The 21,385-nt window shown below is 39.4% G+C and overlaps 2 protein-coding genes across 2 annotated transcripts in view; both read right to left on the reverse strand.

Annotated features, from left to right (window-relative positions):
* eif3h (eukaryotic translation initiation factor 3 subunit H) overlaps positions 1-9,555 on the reverse strand; it is a 76,630-nt gene extending 67,075 nt beyond the window's left edge. The window contains exon 1 of the mRNA XM_005798988.3: positions 9,415-9,555. Within this exon, the coding sequence (XP_005799045.1) occupies positions 9,415-9,516 (102 nt within the window). The 5' untranslated portion in view covers positions 9,517-9,555. The remainder of the gene's footprint in view (positions 1-9,414) is intronic.
* A 768-nt stretch (positions 9,556-10,323) lies between these two features.
* rad21 (RAD21 cohesin complex component) lies at positions 10,324-18,735 on the reverse strand. Its single transcript, XM_005798989.2, has 14 exons — positions 18,600-18,735; positions 16,881-17,071; positions 16,264-16,393; positions 16,061-16,160; positions 15,814-15,920; positions 15,422-15,619; positions 15,173-15,298; positions 14,933-15,058; positions 13,541-13,764; positions 12,989-13,142; positions 12,750-12,898; positions 12,334-12,513; positions 11,413-11,496; positions 10,324-11,307 (listed from the first exon to the last, which is right to left on the reverse strand). The coding sequence occupies exons 2-14, from the start codon at positions 17,022-17,024 to the stop codon at positions 11,116-11,118; spliced, it is 1,914 nt and encodes a 637-aa protein (XP_005799046.1). The 5' UTR covers positions 17,025-17,071; positions 18,600-18,735; the 3' UTR covers positions 10,324-11,115.
* Positions 18,736-21,385: the final 2,650 nt, after the last annotated feature.

A 21,385-nucleotide genomic window follows, 5' to 3' on the forward strand; every position in this document is an offset into this window, starting at 1 on the left:
TGTGTCATCAGGTTTAAATACGTCTCTGCTTGTCAGGTAGATTTGTCCTGATTAGTGTGATTTAAGAGCATTACTGCCCTTTTTCAAAAGTTAAAACGATTCCATTTCTTCCTCAGCTTCTGCAGAAGAGCTGCAGTGCAAACAAATTAAGCCTTTTTAATTACCATAAAAAAGGACAATACAGACAAGAGCTCTGTGACCTTTGAATATAGTTAGCTGTTTTGTGAGAAGTAGATATTAAACAAATGACCTAGTTAAATAATGCATTGCTCAGTGAAAGTAATCCATTTTTCATTAAGGATCATGTTAGGAGTTCCTTAAAACACACACACACACAGCATTTCTAAAAGGAATATTTTCATCCAGCACGTTGGAAAATTTAAATACTGAAAACATGAAGAATTATGTACCACGACTCCAGTCAGACTACTATAAAATGTTAATAAGCAACGTGGGAATCCTTGTACACAAGCCTTTTAGAACAAAGAAAGCATTTTACTCTGTCTAAATGTGACAAACATGTCGGGAATTTGCAGCAAACGCGACATGACGCCAAAAAAGTCCACAAACGTGGCTTCTCCCGATGGCTTCCCAAATAAACCAACAACCTGATTATTTCCTCTGAAGCCTACATGAGAAAGCACTTAACCAGATCAGACTAACTACAGGACTAAGGTTTTTTTCTGCATTTCCATGTTCGTGATGAGAGTTTCAAAGTTCCAGTTTTTTGTAGAAATTGTTTTTTTACCAGAACATCTTTTAGATTAAAAACAAGTAAAAACAAAGAATCCTTTTCCTTCTTTTAAATTACACTTTTTATGATGATCCATCACTTAAAATCCCATCCAAGTTTGTGGCTACATCACATCTTGTTCGAGCCGAAGAACTGAGAGCAACACAGAAAAGCAACATCTGACCAGAACTTGCGAAAGAACTTCCTGATCTTTGTTGGCCTCTATCTTGAAAGTCCGTTTTAACACACCTGATTGAAACGAATAGGTCATTAGCAAGTCTCTGCTGAACCTGATGACAGAGTGAGGAGGCAAATCAATCATTAGCAGAAGGTGTGCTGGAGCGAGGGAAACGACAGGAACAGAGCTGCCAAAGGAGCAGAGAACCCTAAAATACCTGGTCTGTTGTCTGTTATTCAAAACTAAAAACTTCCTATACTTCTGAGAACCCGAACCGAAACAAATCCATCAAAACCGTAAGAATAAGATTGTGCAATTTGGCTTCTGTAACAATAGATTAGGCCCCATGCGTACACAATATATCACCAAAACTACAGCATTTAACTGAGTAATCAATCTCACAAGTTTTTATGCATTTTCTCTCTGGGCACTGAAGGTAAAAAATATATATAATTTTCTAAAAATACAAGTGCTTGTTCTTTGGGCTTTGAATTAGGAAAAGGAAAAACAAATCTGCATTTATTTGCAAATAAGAGAATTCATTTGGATTTAGGATCCAATAAAATCACCAAGCAACTACAAAAGACTTAAAACACAAATAAACTCCCTGCATCAACTTTAATGGAGCAGAGACTGAAAAAGTCAAGAACGGCGCTGCAAGCAGAGTTTATGAGGCTTGAATGTAGAAGAAATGTAAGCAGATTCCAAAATACAACAGATGGTTGACCTGCTGTGACACCAAAACACAACCAGTTCTTGCTGCCCCACAGGTCCATTAATACCCTCTCACCCCAAAAAAGGCATCTAGTTTCAGAACTAATATTTCCCACAAGGTTTTCTTGACAAAAGTTGGGTATACTTTTTTCAAGTTTACCCAGTAGGCATTTCCACCTCTTATATTCTAAATTACCAGCATGGAGATCAATTATTCCCAATTAAACATCAAGGTTCTATTGACATCTGCTCAGTTAGTTGTTAGTTTTTTCTTAACGAATTAACTCATCATCCTTAAATTTTTTTTTTGTTGCTAAATTAAGAGTCATCAAGTATATAGTAACAGACAGTGGTGAGCACACTTCCAATAATCCGCAAACATGCTAACAGAGCTTAGCATGTTCAGCGCATTTTGCTTCCTGTAAGGTAATTTTTCCAGGAAAAAAAATTTCCAAAGCGCTACTTTACTTGGCTGTTTGGTAAACTTTCAGTTGAATTAAGTTCAACATCTTGTTTTGACTGTTATCGACTGTCAAGATGTCTATATTCATGCTCTTATTTTGAGGTGGGTAAAGACTGTTTAGTGCAGTTCAGTTTCCTCTCCCCCCGTAACTTTATTTCAAACAACAACAAAAAACACATACAGGAAAAAAAAATAAAGCACAAAAATAAAATATCTTAAAGGCATTATGTTAGGTTTTTAGATAAATACAAATGTAAATATTAAAGATTAGGAGACTTTAAGGACTGTGAGAATCTATGTCTGTTCTTGGAATGTGTGTGTGTGTGTAAGATGTTTGGAGCAGCAGGAAGCAAGCCGACAGATGGCCTGGAGATAAGAGCTGACATCTAGCAGGAGAGTGGATCAAAGACTAAGGGTCAAAGTTTTATGACCTAGAGGGACACGAGAACTGAAGTTTATGACCCAGAGAATCTCGGGAACTGGAACTGCAGAATGGCACCATTGTTTAAGTAGTGACTTGTGACTGACTCTGTGTTGACAGCTGTGTTTTCTGTTTGCTACTCCTTCTATGCAAATGATTTGTAACTGAAACCACGCCTCAATGTAATAAATATGCAATTGCAAAGGAGCACGTTAGAACTGGTCTGGAGACAGAGATAAGGAGTTATCCCTGGGCAGAGTTCTCCGTTCAATTGTAAGAAATTTAACCGTCTCTCTGTGTTCTTATTTTTGTCCAGCAAGAATGTCAGGTAATAAACCTAACACATTACCTATAATATAAGTCATAATGTCGAAATTAAGCCGTTGCTTAAGGGTTATAGTTTTTAGAGGGCAGATATAATTTGAATTGAAGTTAGTGCTTTAGCTTCAGCTAAATACCGTGTTGCTGTAATGCTTTAGTTCTAGCAGAACCATTGTTTTGGATTAGGTCTTTAGGGTTAGCACTGCTAAAGTTAGATGTGCCCACCACTTGCAATATACATATTTTACATATTATATATGCACTGATATTGTAATTGCCACATCTCCAAGTATGAAAAGTCCTCAATAGCTTGCAGAAAACTCTCTAATTCCACCCGTGGTATTTGAAGGGGAGATTCTGGGACACATTACTCCAGCAATCACAGATGGGTTGGGTGGTGGAGGAGGAAGCACCACCTGCAAACTCCATTCCTGTGCATCCAACATGAACAAGCATAAAAGGCCAGCTGGTATTCAGCACCACTTGAGAAGGAAATGGTCTACATCTACATCTTTAGGAGGGCAGGGGAACATTAAATGTATATTTAGAGCTTTTTGAGCATATATTGTGATACTAAAGGCCCTCATACTTCGTATATATATAGTTAATTCATCATTACAGGGAGTTAACTATTAAAGCTAGACAAAAGTGCTCTCTGTAGGATTTAGAAGGCTTGTTTAGCCTCTAAATCAGTGTCACTAATGGCAATAATGGTGTCCTTTTTCCCTACAAACAAGCCCACAAAACTACGGCAACCAATTAAAGAACATAGAGGCATCAAAGAAAACAGAAAAAAGTCATGCAACCCGTCTACATGAACAGAAAATGGTTTGAGAAAAAAAAGAAGCTGAAAAGCACAGTGTAGACAGGGAGAGCATAAATCACACTGATAAGAGTGTGGGCAGGTCACAGCCAGAGGCATTAATAATACACACATACACATCTACACAGGAGCAGGGGTGGCAGTTCTGCACCCATGATCACAACAAAACAACCAACACCACTATGAGGGAGCCCTTCCTGGTCACATCGGCCCCCGCGCCGCTCACATACACACACACACTCATGATGTGGGCCCGTCCTGGGAGATGATTTATTTTCGCCGAGCGCCGGACTTGTCATGCAACAAGTTAAGAGCTGGGGGCAGTGAGGAACGCGACGATATGAAGTGGAGCAGAGAGAAAAAACAAATCTCATTCCCTGCCAGCTAGGCTCCCCGAACTCGCTTTTTTTTTTTTTTTGAGTGAGAGGAGAGGAGGAGGATCTGATCAATAGGTTGAAGTTTGGAGAACCAAGAGTGAAAACAAAACAAGGAGGTGGAGGAGGAAGAGGGACGCGGCTCTGTGTCAGACAGGTGTGGCAACAACCAAGGAGGCACGGATCACCTTTTCCCTCAAGCACCTGTTCAGGCCTTGGCTCCATTTTTCGGCCGTCTAATAGCTTTTCCAGCTTTTCATTCCATCAGTGAGAGCAGATATGCTTTCAGCTATCTTAGCTGTTGGCAATCTCTCCATCGCGCACTTAAAAGGCATCCTTCTGGGAACAGATTGGGAGGGTGGACAACAATCAACTGAAAACATCTGCAATAAGGTCAAACAAAGGGAGCCGCGTTCAAGTTGGGAGAAATTCCTGAGTCCACAGAAACGCTTCAAAAGCCAGTGGGAGGTGTGTGTGTGTGTGTGACTGGAGAGACATCCGTAGTACAAGGAAGAGGAAGGAAGGAGAGGAGGTGGGTGCCGGGGGGGGGGGGGGGGTTCAGTGGATTCAGCTTCCTGGTGCTGAGTAAATGCCATCAGGTATTGTAAGCTAATCCCAGAAAGCTTTGAGTTTGTGCAAACCTGCATGCTCACACACCCACAAAAAAAAACACAACTCTCTTCAGCGTCATCTTTTAACGCTACCCTCTCTCTTACAGACACAAATTTATTGATCTAGCTCACCGGCGGCTAACCTGGCAAGCTCACCTCATGTGAGCCTCTCTCCCCCCGCAAGTTGATGTGTGGACGGCATATTATAAATCAACAAGCTTAAAATTGAATTGTGCAAAATCAATCGCAATGCAGATCTCCCGTTGGCTACCTTTAATTCTGATCATAAATCTTCTCTGGCTCATACACACACGCGCACACACACACACACAAAAAAGGAGTGCATATTCCCGACACAACGGGGCACAAATTAGGAGAAAAAGCAGAGAAAAAGAAATGATCCCTTTGATGAGTTTAGTCATTTTTGGGCACCGCTCGAGTGTGGTAGTTGGACGTAGGGTACGGTGGTAGACAGAGAGATCGCTTTAATGAGGCATGAGTCGTCTGTTGGGTTTACCCGTGGATGAATGAATCTTTTCGTCTGCCAACTTGGAGAGATCTTAACACAAACATGTTTGTCCGTGTAGAACGGAGCGTTTTAATTCATGTGGAAGTAGAGTGTGCACCTGCTCGCTCTGCTGATTGTTTGCCGCTACTTCGTTTCAATTCGGGCGGGGACTCTTGAAGGAAATGAGATGACACCTGGTTTGAAGTGGCTCGCAGAGGCACGCAAATCAAATTAGAAATAAGCTTTGTGTTTGTGAAGAATGCATATCCAAACACGCCGCGCGTCGCTCAGATAAGAGCCGCTTGCTTTCTGCGATTGGCGCGCAACGCGAGCGCATATCAATACGTTTGAATACTCAGGAACGGTAATGCGTTTCAATATTCAGTTCAATAAGTGAGAAATGGTATCATATCAGTGTATGTTTCGATATAAACACTTCCGTTTTTTCCATAGAGTTCAAATATCCATAGAGACAATGAATTTTATTACAGATATGTTATAATATGGATATAAACTGCTGACTTGACAGTCAGTGACATACTCCACAATGAGGGCAGGTCACAAAAGGTAATTTCTAATGAAGCTCTTTGTTCAGAGAACATCCATGTAAATGGATGGAAAGTTTACTGGAAGGAAAAAAAAAAGTGTCCTACACTGGAGTTCAGTGACTGTGCTGGTCACTGAACTCACCTGACCAGAACAACAATAGAAAATCAACAAGTTATAGTTAGGAGTGAGATGGGGGACACCATACCCAACAGCACAAAGCAGCTCAGCTGTGCTTGAGCACTCCACACCATATTGTATTGAAGTAATAATTCATGTAAAAGGAACTCTGACCGTTTATTGACTTTTAAACCTTACCTGGTTACAGCAGTTCTGTCAGGAGGAATGGGCCAAAATCTCAGCAAACTGTTGTTAGAAGTTTGTGGAAGGAAACTTGTCAACTTTAAATACTAATCAAATACTAAATAAATGTATGTAAAAGTCTGAATAAAAAAGGAAGAAAAAATTATCAAAAAGTATCTCACTCCTTAAGCTGGCATTTATGATTCAGCAATTCTAAGTGACCTAAAATAGGAAAGGCTTGGTCTGATTTAATGTCAGACAATGAGGGAAAAAAGGTTTTTAATAAAGTCTGTGTGGAAATATTTCAGATGATTTCAGACTGTGATGAATCTGAATGCAAGTTTCATTTTTTTAACTGAATTACTGAAATATGCTACCTTTTCTATGACGAGCTATTTTGCTGTGGTACATCAGTGTTTTTAGCACTGGTGCACAGCAAGTGCTAGATCTCTCCCTTAAGCTTATTTTTAAATAGCTTAGATCAGGATAGATTGTTTTTCTTCTTTTAAACCAGCCACTAAGTAAGAGGAAGCAGCCACAAATATCGATTCAGGATTTCAGAAGCGTGAGCCGGATTGTGAAAAAAAATGCTTTTACGATGGGAAGTAAAAGATCTGCTCTCTCCGTGGCATGTGATCTATGTCACATTATTGTGTGACATATTCCTGACAAGACCGGGGCTTATGGGCCTGAGGCATATGTAAAAGCCCCCGGGGAAGAGTGGAGTTTTCTGCCACTGTGTCTTTTTCATTCTTATATAGGCTTTGAAACTAAAAAAAGACTGGCAGAGTCACAAGGAACGATAAGATTAAACTCCTTCTGAGAGAATACCCCACTAACCACCCTTTTTTATTACTCCCAAGAGCTTTTCCACATTCATGCTGCTAAAAATGCATCCCACAATGTGCCCTGACTTTATTCCTAATTCACGGCACATAATACAGAGAGGCGCCTGACGTACGATGCGCGTCAGCATGAATGAAAAGCGGCTCCTCTCTAGAGTTTCTTTTTTTCTTCTTTCAAACACAAAACTTGCTTGATCTCCGTGGGTGCTCAATGGAAACCCGTTGCTTTGTTGAGATCCAATTCTGTAGCGACACGGACCGCTGAAACCTCTTCAAAAGCAAAAAAAAAAAAAAAAAAAAAAACCACAAACCATTTCCTCAACGCAGCGACGCCGGTGCCGTCGTCTACGTGCAAGCCCTGCAGCTAAACCTCTGACAGGTTGGTCATGATGCAACGCAGTGGCAACTGCTGCATGTCAGTGCTTTCAGGTATGGTGACGCCCATATCCCATATCTTTTCAGGTTGCCTGAAAATAAATAAATAAATAAAAAGAAACCCTCTCTACAACTGCCCTGTTTCTAAAAGTGACTTGATTAAAATAGCTGGCTGACAAGAAGGCAAAAAGAGGAATTGGGGAAATCTAAATAGTTCCAGCATATTATATTTAACTGAAATATTTAGATGCAAAAGCACAACCAGTGATATGAGGACAACTTTAAAGAGACAGCCAAATAGAAGGCAGAAAGTGCTGTGTACAAATCATGCTGCTGCATGCATGCGTCCTATAAAGAATAAGCCGCTTAGTGTCCAAATGCAGTTTAGGGTCCAAAATGAGGGAGAATCAAAGTGAATCCTAATGAGACAAGTTTGTCCTCTACTGTTTGCACAGAGGTACTACACAATGTAAAGACGACCGCACACCGGTTTAGAATTCAGATGATACTGGGGAGAGATTAAAACGCAAATCAATCGGATGTCGGAATATGGGAAACTTTCCCCTTCATCAGCAAGTCGGATAAAAAATGTTTAACCTATTCATTAAATACATCAAAACTAGGATTTCCCACCATTTTTTTCAGTCAATAAAAGTATCAACCAAAAGCACATCATTTGAAACACATTTTTGAGTTGAATTAAAAAATTGGTTTTTAAAAGTCAGATGAAAACTTGGAATATTTGAAGTGATGCAGAAAGTTGGGAATATTTATGTCATTTTTATGTTTTCTGTTGGATTCAAAATTACTAACTCGATCAAAACCTGTAGAAGTTTTTTTTTTTTTTAAAAAGAACTGGCTGCCACACCTTCAGGAAAATCAGAAATTGACATGTGTTGGAGGGATGATTGATGCATGTGTAGTTTGAAAATATTTAAACTAAAAATATTGCTATTTACATTAAAAAATGATAGGCAAGAAACCATGCCAGATTTTGCAGAAAGAGACAACATAAAAAAATCCATCGCAACAAATTAAGAAACAGAAATGAAGGGTGTACGAATGTTTCATGAAAAGATAAATTTCCATACTTTTCCGAATTTAAATTTGCCTCATTCCATTTTTGAAGTCTACAAACAATATGATTCCTATTAATCACCAGATTTAAAAAACAACAGTGATCAAATTTCTTCTTTTTTTTTGAAATATAGGCTTCAAACATCATGAAAAACACAAAACAGAAGCAAAGACAGCACGCAATGACCTGATTTACAATGTTTTGCCTGATTCACCACCAATTTCTGGTGATCTGTTCTACCATCTGAGCAACATCCATGTAACAGAACCATAAATTCACGTTTTTTATAAATGAGCTTGTATGTTTTTGTGTGTCCTAAATTAAACAGAAACTAAAGATGGTGCAATTCTTGTGTTTTAACAATGTGGTTGTCGTTTAGTGAGTTTAATCATGTCACGATTCTCAGATATTTTTCTTTACTCTGGCCATGAACAACGTATGACGTATGCACAAAGGTAGCAGCACTTTCGTTTGATTATATGAACGGGGTGCTGTCATTTCTCAGTCCATTTTTGAGATTCGAGGCAGCTCTGGTTGTTTAAGGTAGCTATTTTTGAGATTGATTTCGTTTTTCTAGGACGCCAGATTTAAATTCTGCAAACCAACGCATCTCCATATCGTTTTATTCTGTCCTCGCCTGTTAGAGCTGCACTAAATGATGCCCCGGCTCACACTTTTCATCACTGCATAGGAACCACGTGAACTGCATTAGAACACATTAACAAAACCCAGATGTTAAATTAAACCAGTGACTCACAAGCATTTGCTGCCCAAAACGAAGTCCGAGAAAAGCTCTCTTCACATCATTATCGTGTGGCGCAATTGTAAACAGGGAGGTCCTGGTTTCCAAATTAAACGCCCATGAAGCTAAAAGAAGCTAACATATTTTTATTATATGTCTATCAGCTCAAACAATGTGTATATCTTTATGTAATGTGCTAAATTAAAAAATGACAGGTTGTGTTAAAGGATAACAGTTGAATTTAATAAGTATAACTAACTGTTCATCCTCTCTCCGCCATGATGATGCTAACACCTTAGCATCGAGCTAACACCGGTTTAGTTGCTGTACAACACCAACAGTCTGCATAAGGTCCAAATGGAGCAACTCGGGTCCTTACCAGTCCCTCAATTTGGATCTGTTTGACCGGAGAGTCCAGGGTGCCGCCTGTAGAAGCCATTGGTGTGCTGGGTGCTGAACTGGACTCCTTTCGGGAAGCCATTAAACGGGGTCCACGCGAAAGAAAAGGGGGAGAGATTCAGGCGACGCACGTTTCCCTTCCTTCGGTCCGTGTGGAAACAACGAGAAAAGTAAATTCCGTTAAAAAAAAAAGACTTGTACTCATTTAAGAATAGAAGTTTCACTTTTGGTATGTTAAATCTCCACAACAGAAGAGACCCAGCTAGTTATAAGCAGTGATGTTTAACAATACACTACAACTAGATTAATACTGAACTGATAGAGAAATATTGCACTTTTTGTAAGCCTGATGATTAATAAATGACTTTAAAACCCTTTAGTTCAGTCATATAGCTATAAACCTGAAATAAAAAACCGTTTTGCATCGGGGTTATAATACTTGAACATACTGCCTCAAAATGTTTTTCCTCAGCAGAAAAAAGTGATTATACACCAAACGCAATTCCAAAAAGTCTTGGGGATATTAATGGGGTTTATTTGGCAAGTATGAGATTGATCTCAGTGTTCTTTTCATTCAAGTGACTTAGTGGAAGTATTAAGGCCTGGGTGTGTCTAGTGATGCTGAATAAGCAGCCAACTCTTGATTTTACAGGAACAATTACATTTTTTTCACAGGTTCAGAATGGTTTGGACTGCTTCCCCAACCCCAAGAAGAGACCATTTGAAAATGACTCATTGGTGTGTTATTCTGAAATATTAAAATGTCACAAAAGCAAAACCAGAAGACATTGTGTACCCTTATCTACACAGGGATAGAAAAGAGTGTGTGCGTTTGTTATGAAAGAGGAAAATCTCTAATACTGTAAGTCTAAATAAAAAGATGCAGAGTGACTTAACCAAGTACTTAAAACACTTTATTTCAAATCTTTACAGATGTATCACAACTAGAAGTTATCCAGAATCTAAAAAGGTGGGATGGTGAACTTAACTGTAACAAGTACATTACCTAGTTACATAATGCAAAAAGGCAAATAAGCATAAACATAAAAAGGTACAAAAAAAATAACATTTACATAAACCTTAATTGATAAACTGCCTTAATTATACATCTGAATCATGATATTTAATGCCAGATAACTTTCAAATTTAACGAGGGACTCACTTTTTTGTTTATGAGAGAGCGAATGCAACAGAGAGAAGTTGGGCGAGGTTACACTTCTGAACAGTAAAACAGTACCTTTCCAGAACATCTAGTCATTACAGAGATAACGTGACATGTTGGGCCTTTCATAAAAATCATTTTTAACTGAAACATGGGAACTGATGCAAAACTTGGGGAATGAGAAAACAGAAATTTAACTTAGAAAACAAAATGCAGTAAAGTTTACAAATTGATGACTGAAAAAGGGTTTGCTTTATAAATATACTTGTAAAACATTCCTCACTCCGTTTGAACCAAGAATACTGCATGATCCAATATTTATTACAGTAAAACCATGTTTCGTTTTTTAAAGTTTCTGATCCCCTTACCCTTTACTCCCCTCCCCTTTCCCTATGAAAAAAAAATAAAATAAAAACTGGGCTTACTGGAAAACACAATAAAAAGGCAAAGAGTTGAGTAATTTAAAAACAAGAAAACAAGTATGCCTGTTGCAAGCAGAGTGTTTGTTTCTTCCAACGTCTAAATGAGGTGGAATTTTGGTCCGGCCGTGGCGATGATGTCGCTGTAGGGCTCTGTCTGGGTGACCTCGATGGCTTGCTGCTTCTTGAGGACGAGGAAACTGTAAAACTTGGCTGCTGCCTGCTTTCTGTTGTTGTTTCGGCACAGTTCGAGCAGACTGACCGACTCCGCACCGGTCTTCGCCATAACGCGCTGTGGAGGCCAAGAGACGCCGGGGGGTCAGGGAGTGTACCATTATCATGAAAACAACTAATAAAAACAGATTCTGGATTAATTGTACGATCAGGGGTTGTTTACCTGCAGGCCGTGAAGCATCTGTTGGGTTCTCTTGTTCCATCTCTTCTCTTCTTGATCCTGGTCTCCAGCCTGGCCTTCCTCTTCCTGAGAACCACAAATTAGCAAAGAGTTACAACACTCTGTAACTATTGTATCATTTTCTCTTTATACACAAGTGTTGAACAAAAGTCTACAACATAAAACTAAACTATTAACTTTGGTTATTGCTGCTACGTCACAGCATGTTAGTTTGATTAATAGAATTAAGGCTCCAACTAATGATTATTTTAGTAACTAATTAACTGGTTATTCTGACAATTATTCGACTAAAATAAATGGCACATTCTAGAGATTTTTCATTTAACCACTTGCTCTTTTTAAGACAATATTTTATTTTAGTCAAAAAGATTTAAGAACATAATTAAATTCTTTAAAAAAATTTTTAAAAAAAACACACGATATTTTATTGCCTAAAATGCAACAACAAAATTCCTTTAGAAAATTCGAACCAGGTGAAGTTCCACTTTAGTTCTGGCTAATATGTGGTTACAAAGGTGTTTTTATCTTAAGTGCAAAATCAACATTTTCTGCTCAGTTTTATTTGTATTACTGCTCAAATTATTATTACTCGTCTCAGAAAAATGGCCCATGTCAGTCTGAAAACGGCAGTCAATTTATTGATTAAAAAATTAGTTGAAAATTATTTCAATAATCGATTAGTCACAGTTTATCCGATTAACCATTTCTGTGGTAAATAGAATTTTGCAAAAATATAGAAGTTTCCCATTAATTATGGAGCATTAAACCTTTTTTTTCTTAATTATTTTTTACTTAAGGCCTTCATTAAATCCCAGCCCTTCACTAGTGACAAAAAGCAATAACTTTCCATACTTTCAGGGAAAAATAAAAAAACATTTTTTTAAAAATCTAGTTTCCTCTCACCTCCTCTTCTTCGCTGTCATCCTTCTTATCCTTTTCCTTGTCGGTGAGAAGGTCGAGTTCTGGGACAAGCTGAGTGAGGTTGACACTGGCCTCCTCTGGGGGCAGATCAACCTGAGGCATGTCTAGTCTTTGTGACAAGTCTGAGCGGTCAGCCACTTGCTGCTGCTCCAGGGGAGTCATCTGAGAGAGCAAAGAGAGCAACTGAACAACAACTACGGTAAAACTTAGAGGCAACAGTCCATTTTATTCCTCAACTTTGATTACTTTCTCATTTATGAAATTTACTAGTCCAGAAAATGTGGTCCTTTAGAACAACTCAGATTATTTTCGCAACCTAAACTATGACCATAAATGATCATTTGTAACATAAAACGGGATAATTTTCCGCAGCTTTGCTCTCAGATATATAAACTCACAGGAAAGCTTCCCTCCTTGTCAACGGGCTGCTTGCGTTTAACGCCACGGGGGGTGGATGGAGGAGGCATCACCGTCTCATCCAAAGTCGTCCTGCTGCCTTCCATTGTAGAAGCTGCCAGAATGCTGGGCTCCTCCATGATCGTCTGGTCTGAGAGGGGGAATCATATTACAAATTGTGAAAACACTGCATTCCCCCTCTAAACACTGGAACATCTTTCATTTCTCCATCTTGACTTACCAATAACGTCTCTGTTCTGAGTCATGATCTCCTCCCTCGGCACCTCCGGGTTCTCCAGCTCTTTGAGGAACTCGTCCAGACTGTCCGCTTCACCGCCCTTCCTGCGCTTCCTCAGCTCGTCTGGCACCAGGGGAGTCAGGCAGCGGGTGAACATCTGACAGAGATCGGACGTTATAATTTGGAAGAGGGGCTCGTTTTTAAGATGCATGCACACTTTGCTCAAAAGTTTGTGCAACGAATTTAATTCAGCCACAGAACAGATGCAAGAAAACATAGCTGTGCATCCGCACGCCTTCTGTTTAGTATTCGGAGCGAGTGAAAGAGGGGGGAGGAGGGCGAGACGAAACCAATCGCTCCTGGAGCCTGGGTGCTCTCAATTTGAATTTTAAATCAAAATGAAAACTGGGTCTTAACACGTTTCTCCACTCTGTTTACAGTTTTGAACCAACCGTGACAACATCTGCCACCAACAACCTTATAAAACACTGCCTACGGTGGTGATTCGGCATTAGATCTGGAAGCAGCGCTTCATCATTAACGATCCCCCGGTACCTTGAGCAGCCGGGCGTTCCAGAGCGGCTGAGCAGGCAGAGAGAAAAGCTTCTCCACTCCTCCGGTCTCTTTCCACATCATGAGCTTCTTAGTGGGAGGGGCCAGGTCCAGGGTGGTCACAATGTCGGAGTAGTCCGACAGCTGGGCTCGGATGGTCTTACTGTCCAACTCTTTGACGCTGTCGACAATCAACTTCCTTTTACGTTTTGCCTTGGTCTCTTTCACTGGAAGGAACAAAAACAGGCATTGAGGACGCTGCTCCTCTATTGCAAACCATAAAAGAATAACAAATATGGCGTGTTCATTTAAAATATAGCAGTAAACTGGCCCATTTCTCTATTGTTGTGGTGAAGATTATGAAAAAAAGGAACAACTGCAGAAATTGTTTTAAAAAAAATTAGTGTAATAAAGCAAAATACTTTAAACTGAGATCCAATTTACTCAATCATTTGTTCACCTTCTGAAACCTGGAAGTAAACTTTAATCATTTGTACTAAAGTTGTTTTTTTTAAAACAATACAAAAAAGATATTTCTTTAATAGTGTCTACTGCTAATCGGCCCATTGAAGGGGTTTAAAGGCAATTTTCATGCCAATAAGAAACACATTGAAGCTATTCAAATATTTACAAAATAAGTAATTTGTCGATAAGAAAGGCAGTTATTGGAATCACAGGAACCTCCTCTTCTTTCTTGCATCACCTCACCTGAGACATAATTACAGTTAGCTGCTACTTTGACTTTAAAACTGTGTAACACAGCAGGCATGTCTGGTGAAGAGCCTTAACCCCCTCGCTTTAGCAGGAATTTAGAAAAGGTCAGCAAAGCTGCTATTACCATGACAGCAAAGTATTAAACACTCCAGGGAGCATAAGTTCTTGTTCAGTTTCATCATTGGCGACTTGCTAATATCTCACAATTCCTTTGCTCAGCAGTAAGGTAAATAGCATTAATCTATGCTTTAGGATGAAAACGATACACCAGCTGCACACAACGGTAATTTTAACAATTCATCAAGGCCTTTATGATCTTTACAGTTGTGCGTTTTTTTTTTTGTTTGTTTGTTTTTTAAATACTGCTAAGTAAATGGTTTTATTGTTGCCATCTTTTTTAATCTTAAGAAAAAAATCTCCCTTTACATTCTTCACAAAAAATCAAAACAGCATTTTTCTTGGCATGGGTTCAGAGTTTTTAGCATGGATTTTAGCATGGAGACAACTATAATCACTACTGTAAAGGAGGAGCAATTGTTCAAACAACTTTTAGTGTAATTTGATCACACTTCAAATAAAATTTGACAGAAAATGTATTAAAAAATGTTTAAGTAATGTCCAATGATTGACAAGTTTTAATTTTCAGTAGCTTAGCATACTCAGTGAAATAAAGAGGTCTACCAGTGATGTCGATGGGCTCCAGGGCAAAGGCTTCCTCTTCGTTGTGAACCAGAGTCGTCTGTTCCGTTTGGTCGGCCATTGCTGGCAGCGGCTCTGCTGGGCCAGAATCAGGACTGTCTGGACCCGCTTCTCAGACACACGCACAAAAATAAAGTTATTCATCCAAGATGTCATCACTAAAAATACACTTGGTGTTCCATTAAAAAAAAAACCTAAAAAAAAACTCCCGGCTTTACTTACGTGAATGAAGGTTGTCAAAGTCATCCTCATCATCCCCGTGATCTGGAGGCATCATGACGCTCTCTGTGATCGCTGGCGGATCATCAAAGATGCCACCTCCATCTTCAGAACTCAGCAGTTTGTCAACTGAAACAGAAAAAAAAAAGACACATCAACTTCCCTACAAAGGTTTATTTTAATATTAGAACAACACAGTTTTTTTTCTTTTAAAATAAATAAATAATTGAATCTCAAAAACAAGCTTGTTACCAAGCATTCCGCCATCGCTGTTGCCCATGGAGCTGTCCCCAAAGTCGTCATAATCCATGTGGTTGGATTTGTCGGGGAGGTTAGCTGGGCCCGGCTCAGCCTCCAGCAAGAGGTTGGGGTCAGTGGCTCCCTGCATTATATCATCTTCAAACGTGCTAGCATCACGCATCATCTCCCGGTCATCCATGCCGAAGTCAGCTGAGGAACCCAGCAGAAAGGATCATTAGTTTTTTAACAGAACAACCGTAAATATAAACGATTCCTATGCAATATTCTCTAAAGTCCTGCTCTTTTTGAACTCTACTCTGCAAGGTCAAGCAGGTATAGATAAGACACCTGGCTGAGTAAGAGCTGTTGTGACCTGAGACGTAAACAAAGAAGCCATTTCCTACCAAAGTCGTTTTCCTGCAGCAGGCTGAGGTTTCCAACATCCTCCCTCAAGGTGATCTCTTCTGCTCTGCTCTGGTTCAGGGTGAACTGCTGAGCCACATCAATGTCACTGTTGACAACATAAGATGACAATCAGGTTAACCATCATGGAACAACCTTAATATCCCCTGACTAATTGCTTTAACATGGTCAGACGCTTTAATAAACAAATGATCAACTAACTAAGAACTTTAAATTTGGCCAACTTACTCTAGATCAGGAAGTGGCTGGTCAAAGTCATGGAACTCCTCAGGTAAAGTGATGGCATTATATGCAGCCTCTCTATTTTCCTCAGGCAGATCAACCACACCTGGACACAGAAATAAGGAGTGACTGTATGCAGAACATAACGTTCACCCCCCACCATTTTTTTTAACAGAAGCATATCAAGCAAAATCTTTCAGACAGTTTACCTGGCCTGAAGGCCATTTTGATCTTGATGAAGGCTTCATTACAGTCAGCCAGCAGGTACTTGGCCTTTCTGTGGTAGATCCGCACCACTCCGAGGAGCAGGTGACCCGAAGTGCGCAGCGCCATCTTCACCTGAAAAGCAGGAAGTAGGAGATATTGCAAAAAACTCACTTTTACAGGATACAGGTTGTACTGCAAGCACAAGCCTGATGTTGCTGTTCAGAAAAATGTATACTGTACCATCATCAGATGATATGTTATTTCAGAAAGTGGGATTTTTCAGTTTTGATGCATAAAATGACAAGAAAAATTGTTTAAGCTGCAAATTAAAAGAAAAATACAATAATGGCATAATTGATAACAGATCAATCATTTTGCATGATTGATTTGCATGATTGATTACAAACTGCATGCAAATAGTTTTTCAAAAAAAAAAAAAACCCAAAAAACATTTACACATACAAAAAAATACCATGCAAGTTAGCTGCAACCACTGATGTAATGTTATGAATTATGAATGGACACCAGCCTAATGAAGGTCTGAATGATGGAGCAGGGTAAAAACTCCCATCAGCACCAGCTCTTGGTTTAAACTGGGCAAACAGTCAAGCCTCTTTACCTTAGGTGAGATGATGCTCTCCACACTGCTCTCCAGGTTGCATTCAAACACATGGGCCTTGGTCAGCTTTTTGTCCCAATGGGCCGCCAGCCAGATCTTGGCCAGCGGCCCACGTTTGCTGAGGACAAAGTGGGCGTAGAACATTGCCCTGGTTGCCCTGGTTCAAACACGCCAACTGTGGTGTGGTTTACCTGGAAAATTAAGATGCATATAAAAAATTGATTTAATTTACACGGTTATAGCAACGCACACTAAAGGTGCGTTTGGACACTACAAAAATTAAACGCTGAAAAGCACCACACACAAATTAGTTCGTCATGTTAGAAATGTCCTGCGGTTAGCCTGTGCGCTTCGGTGGGCGATCGATCACAGAAAGAAATATTAAAAGCTTGCAATAAATAGTTTTGTTACAATAACTGGGTGGGTAATTTGTCATTTTTGCTCAATTAGTGAAAAATTGGCCTCCTGTGCTCAAGTGGTGTTTCTAAATGTAGGCTGATTTAGTGAGACAGAAAATGGTGGTGGTTCTTCATTTTAATGAATCTAATCAACAGGTCGTAAAACATCACATTTTTCACTAATTCACCCACAGCTCACATAAAAGTAAGAAAAAATTGGTTGATTCTAATATCTGGTGGACTGACCGGTCTCCACTCACTATTTTCAAACATATTTATACCAAAAATAAACTGATAAAATACATGAACAGATGATTTGGCAACCTGGTAAGAGTGCAAAATACATTAAAAAGTTAATGGTTTACATTGATTTTTATCTAAGACTATTTTAGCAACCATTTTTTCCTTCCATATACTAATTTTTGCTATTTTCTCAACATAATGTTTTCAGGTTTTTCCTCTAAAGTTATTCAAGATAAACGAAAAAGCACCAAATTTTAGAAAATTGTTTATAAACTGGATAAACTTGTCTTTTGTGTGGAACTACTTCATCAATAATGGTCTAATGAGGGAACATGTTCACGTTTTTTAGTTAAAAAAAAAAAGGTCCCCCTACTATGTGTTGAATTCGTTTTCTCATTTCTCTCTCAACTTAACCAACGTTGCATGTTAAAAAGAGCTAAAGAATTGGACGATATCAAAAGCTCTTTATTTATGTCCCATTAATTTTTAGTCAAGAGAAGGCGGGGGGGGGGATACTGGAAATGCACAAACTTTTACCTTATTTTGTCACACACTTTAAACTTCTCGCTGCAAACTGAAATGTGACTTAATTTGCTAAAAGAAAGACCAAAATAATAGTCAGAAAATAAATGTAGGTGACTTTATATGTATTCAATTGCAAATAAGAACAAAAAGCGCCAACGGAATGGGGCGCCAGTAAATAGTCGGTGCCATCAAGTGGGACGAACCAAATTAGCCGACTGCTAACTACAAAAGGAGGAACGGCGTCGTATAAAGCTAGACACACCGCTTGGACAAGTTCGGAATAAAATCGCTCATTTTAGACCAAATTGCAACTATCTTCAACCACACAACAACAAAAACTCCACACAAGAACGCAAAGTCCACAGGAAAAGGCCAGGCTCGGTGGCTGCTCATACTTTTTAGCCCCTCATCAGCTCAACACTGCCGTTAGCCGATGTCCAACGGCTCTTCATACAATGAAGGCCGCAACGAACAGACTCCGGCATGCATGCCAGTTTCGTTACATAAAACACTAAAACCAGCGTATGGACATATCCGCCGCGGACACACTTACCGAGAGGCGCCCTCGTAGAGTGAAATCACAAAGATTAGGTAATTTCTCCCAGCGAGCTCTCCCCTGTTGTACTCATTAAAACAGCCAAGATGGCGCCAGCCGCCTTCCTCCCGCTCAGCGCTGTCCTTTTAAAATCGACAGGATGTTTACAGTCAAAAAACGGCGGAGGAGGAGGAGTCTGTCGGGGAGGCTGATACTCACCACAGACGACAACCTGCTGTGAGAGGCAACAGGAGATAGAGGGCGCTGTGACACAAAGCCTATCGCAGGGGGAAAAAAAAGGCGTCTCAATCAACCATGACAACAAAATCTGCATTTAAATACTGTACAACTATTAATAATACTAGTAGCCATATGCTAAGAACTTATTTAATCTCTGAAATTACTAAATATTTTTTCTAATGAGGTCCAAAATGCACACAGTTAAAAAAAAGAATAGATTTGCTAAATAAAACATGAGACATGAATAAACATGAATGAATCAGCGATTTACTAAATACAATGATCCAATAAGTAAGTGTGTGATTCTTTTTATCAAATATAAATAATCAACAGTGTAAAAAAAAATGTAACTCAAAAATTTAGATGCAGAGCATCTATATGATGTCTCAATAATGTGTTAAAGATTAAAATGCTGAAATCACTGATTAAAAAAACTGAAAAATGGTTCAATTTGTACTTTCAGTGTTAAATTATTTTCAGAGCCCTCTGATCTGATTCGTTAACCTGAACAGCAACTGAACTGGAGAACATGAAGTCATGGTATGCTGCACAACACATGACAATAAAATCATTCAATTTAGAGAAAACGGATAAATATTTACATTCACATGCACACTTTCTAGCATTATTTCACTGTTTAAACATGTTTTTTTATATCAGTTTAATAAGACATTTCTTCATTTAATTCATGTCTGTATTTCTACTTCTGTATTATTACAAATATTTTCATCAACATAAAGATTGAAATATGACATAGCCGTAAATTATACCGGGGTTTTTTTTCTGACTTGCAGTTCTTCATCTTTACTTCTTAGTTCTTTGAGTTTGTTTTCATTTTTTTTAATCACATGTTGGATGTACTCATTTTGTCACAACTGCTCCACAAAGCCATGCGAGTCTCAGTTATGCATCCCTTGCATTGTGCATATACCTGAAAGTAGCAAATGAAATCTTCACAAATGAACTCTGGCCGCAATAATAAAGATAAAAACAGGCCCGCTTTTTGATAGGGAGATGGAAGTCTGAAATGACCAGAGCATGCCAAACATGTGACGCAGGCAGCAGCAGAGAGCCTCGGAAACCAATTTCCCAGCACTATATTAGATGCCGAGATGAGAAATATGCCCGACAGACAGAGTGACTCATCTACAAACAAATTGCGAAATGGGTACACAGAAAAGCGGATTTGTCTCATGGGCATCTGTTGCACTGGAACTGCTGCCAGTTGAGCTTGTTTATAATTTACAAGCCACAGAGCTCCTTGTCGCTGTGCGAGATAGATAATGAGGTGGCAGCATGGTTACGTTTTACGTCGTTCAGCTCCAGATGCTTGGAGTCCTGTTCCATTGTGAAGTTTGTGTTGTCTGTGCAGCCACATTAGACGCATTATACGCGTAGAGAGATGCATCACATTAGCTGCATCTCTAATAATCAGAAGATCCTCATCAGACACACTTTTTATCATCACCTCTTATCATATTGTTGCCCTGTCTGTCACAGGGCAACACAGAGACAGACAGGACAAACAACCATGCACACACACACACACACACACACACACACACACACACACACACACACACACACACACACACACACACACACACACACACACACACACGCACACACACACACACTCAGACCAATTAATCTAACAGTCATGTTTTTGGACTGTGGGAGGAAGCCGGAGTACGCGGAGAGAATCCACGCATTCACAGGGAGAACATGCAAACTCCATGCAGATTCGAACCAGGACCTTCTTGCTGCAAGACAACGCTTCTACCAACTGCGCCAGTGTGCAGCCCTTCACTTTATGTCGCAAAGCCTAATTTTCGCATTACATCAAGTCAGCATGGTTTTAAAAATATATATATAAAATGCAGTTCTGTATTTAGTTGCTGCCAGCAGTTTTTTTCTTCTTGCACCCATCTGTTATACAGAGGTGATATATATATATTATCCTGAAAGCAAGTTGCTGTTATCACGTGAAGGATGATTCTGCACAGCCTTAGAGAAAGCAGCACGGATCCATCCCTGCTTTAGGCGACTTATCTTTGGCATAGCTACATCACGTAGCCAGACGGCCTGATTATCTCCACATATCAAAGCAGACAAATGCAATCATCTCCACATCTGTATGAAGAAAAACAAAAACAAAGAAGAACACGATGATGTTTGTTCACTAATGTTCCCCCAACAATCCTTTGAGGGCTTCACGGTACAGCTGGATGTAGAGTGAGATTAAATCACACTCGGGTACACGATGTATCCATTTCCTTTTCCTTCCACTTCACTTTGTGTTCAAGAAATCTCAATGTTTGTGGCTGTAATGTGGAGGGGGAAAAAGAAATCTAGAGGCATATGGATGTACTTTTGCAAGGCATTATGTGCTAAATTAACAGTTTCAAGCTATGAATGTGAAGCAATCTGCATCTAAATAAAGTGGTTGCAGAGTTACTGATCATGCATTCTGTTTGTCGCTGAAGTGTTTGAGTGAAAAAGAGACGTGTCCACACAAACACACACTGACGACAAAAATTTCCAACAGAATAAGAAAGCAGCTT

This window comes from Xiphophorus maculatus, chromosome 3 (genome assembly GCF_002775205.1).
Source record: "Xiphophorus maculatus strain JP 163 A chromosome 3, X_maculatus-5.0-male, whole genome shotgun sequence".
NCBI lineage: Eukaryota > Metazoa > Chordata > Actinopteri > Cyprinodontiformes > Poeciliidae > Xiphophorus > Xiphophorus maculatus.

What these genes read in the sequence shown, in the direction of transcription:
- rad21 (XM_005798989.2), bottom strand. Translation starts at nt 17,024, where the DNA reads ATGTTCTACGCCCACTTTGTCCTCAGCAAACGTGGGCCGCTGGCCAAG. An exon ending in CTTTGACAACCTTCATTCAC is followed by an intron (nt 15,059 to 15,172) that starts GTAAGTAAAGCC and finishes GTGTCTGAGAAG; the next exon opens with CGGGTCCAGACAGTCCTGAT. An exon ending in TCAGAACAGAGACGTTATTG is followed by an intron (nt 12,899 to 12,988) that starts GTAAGTCAAGAT and finishes TCCCCCTCTCAG; the next exon opens with ACCAGACGATCATGGAGGAG.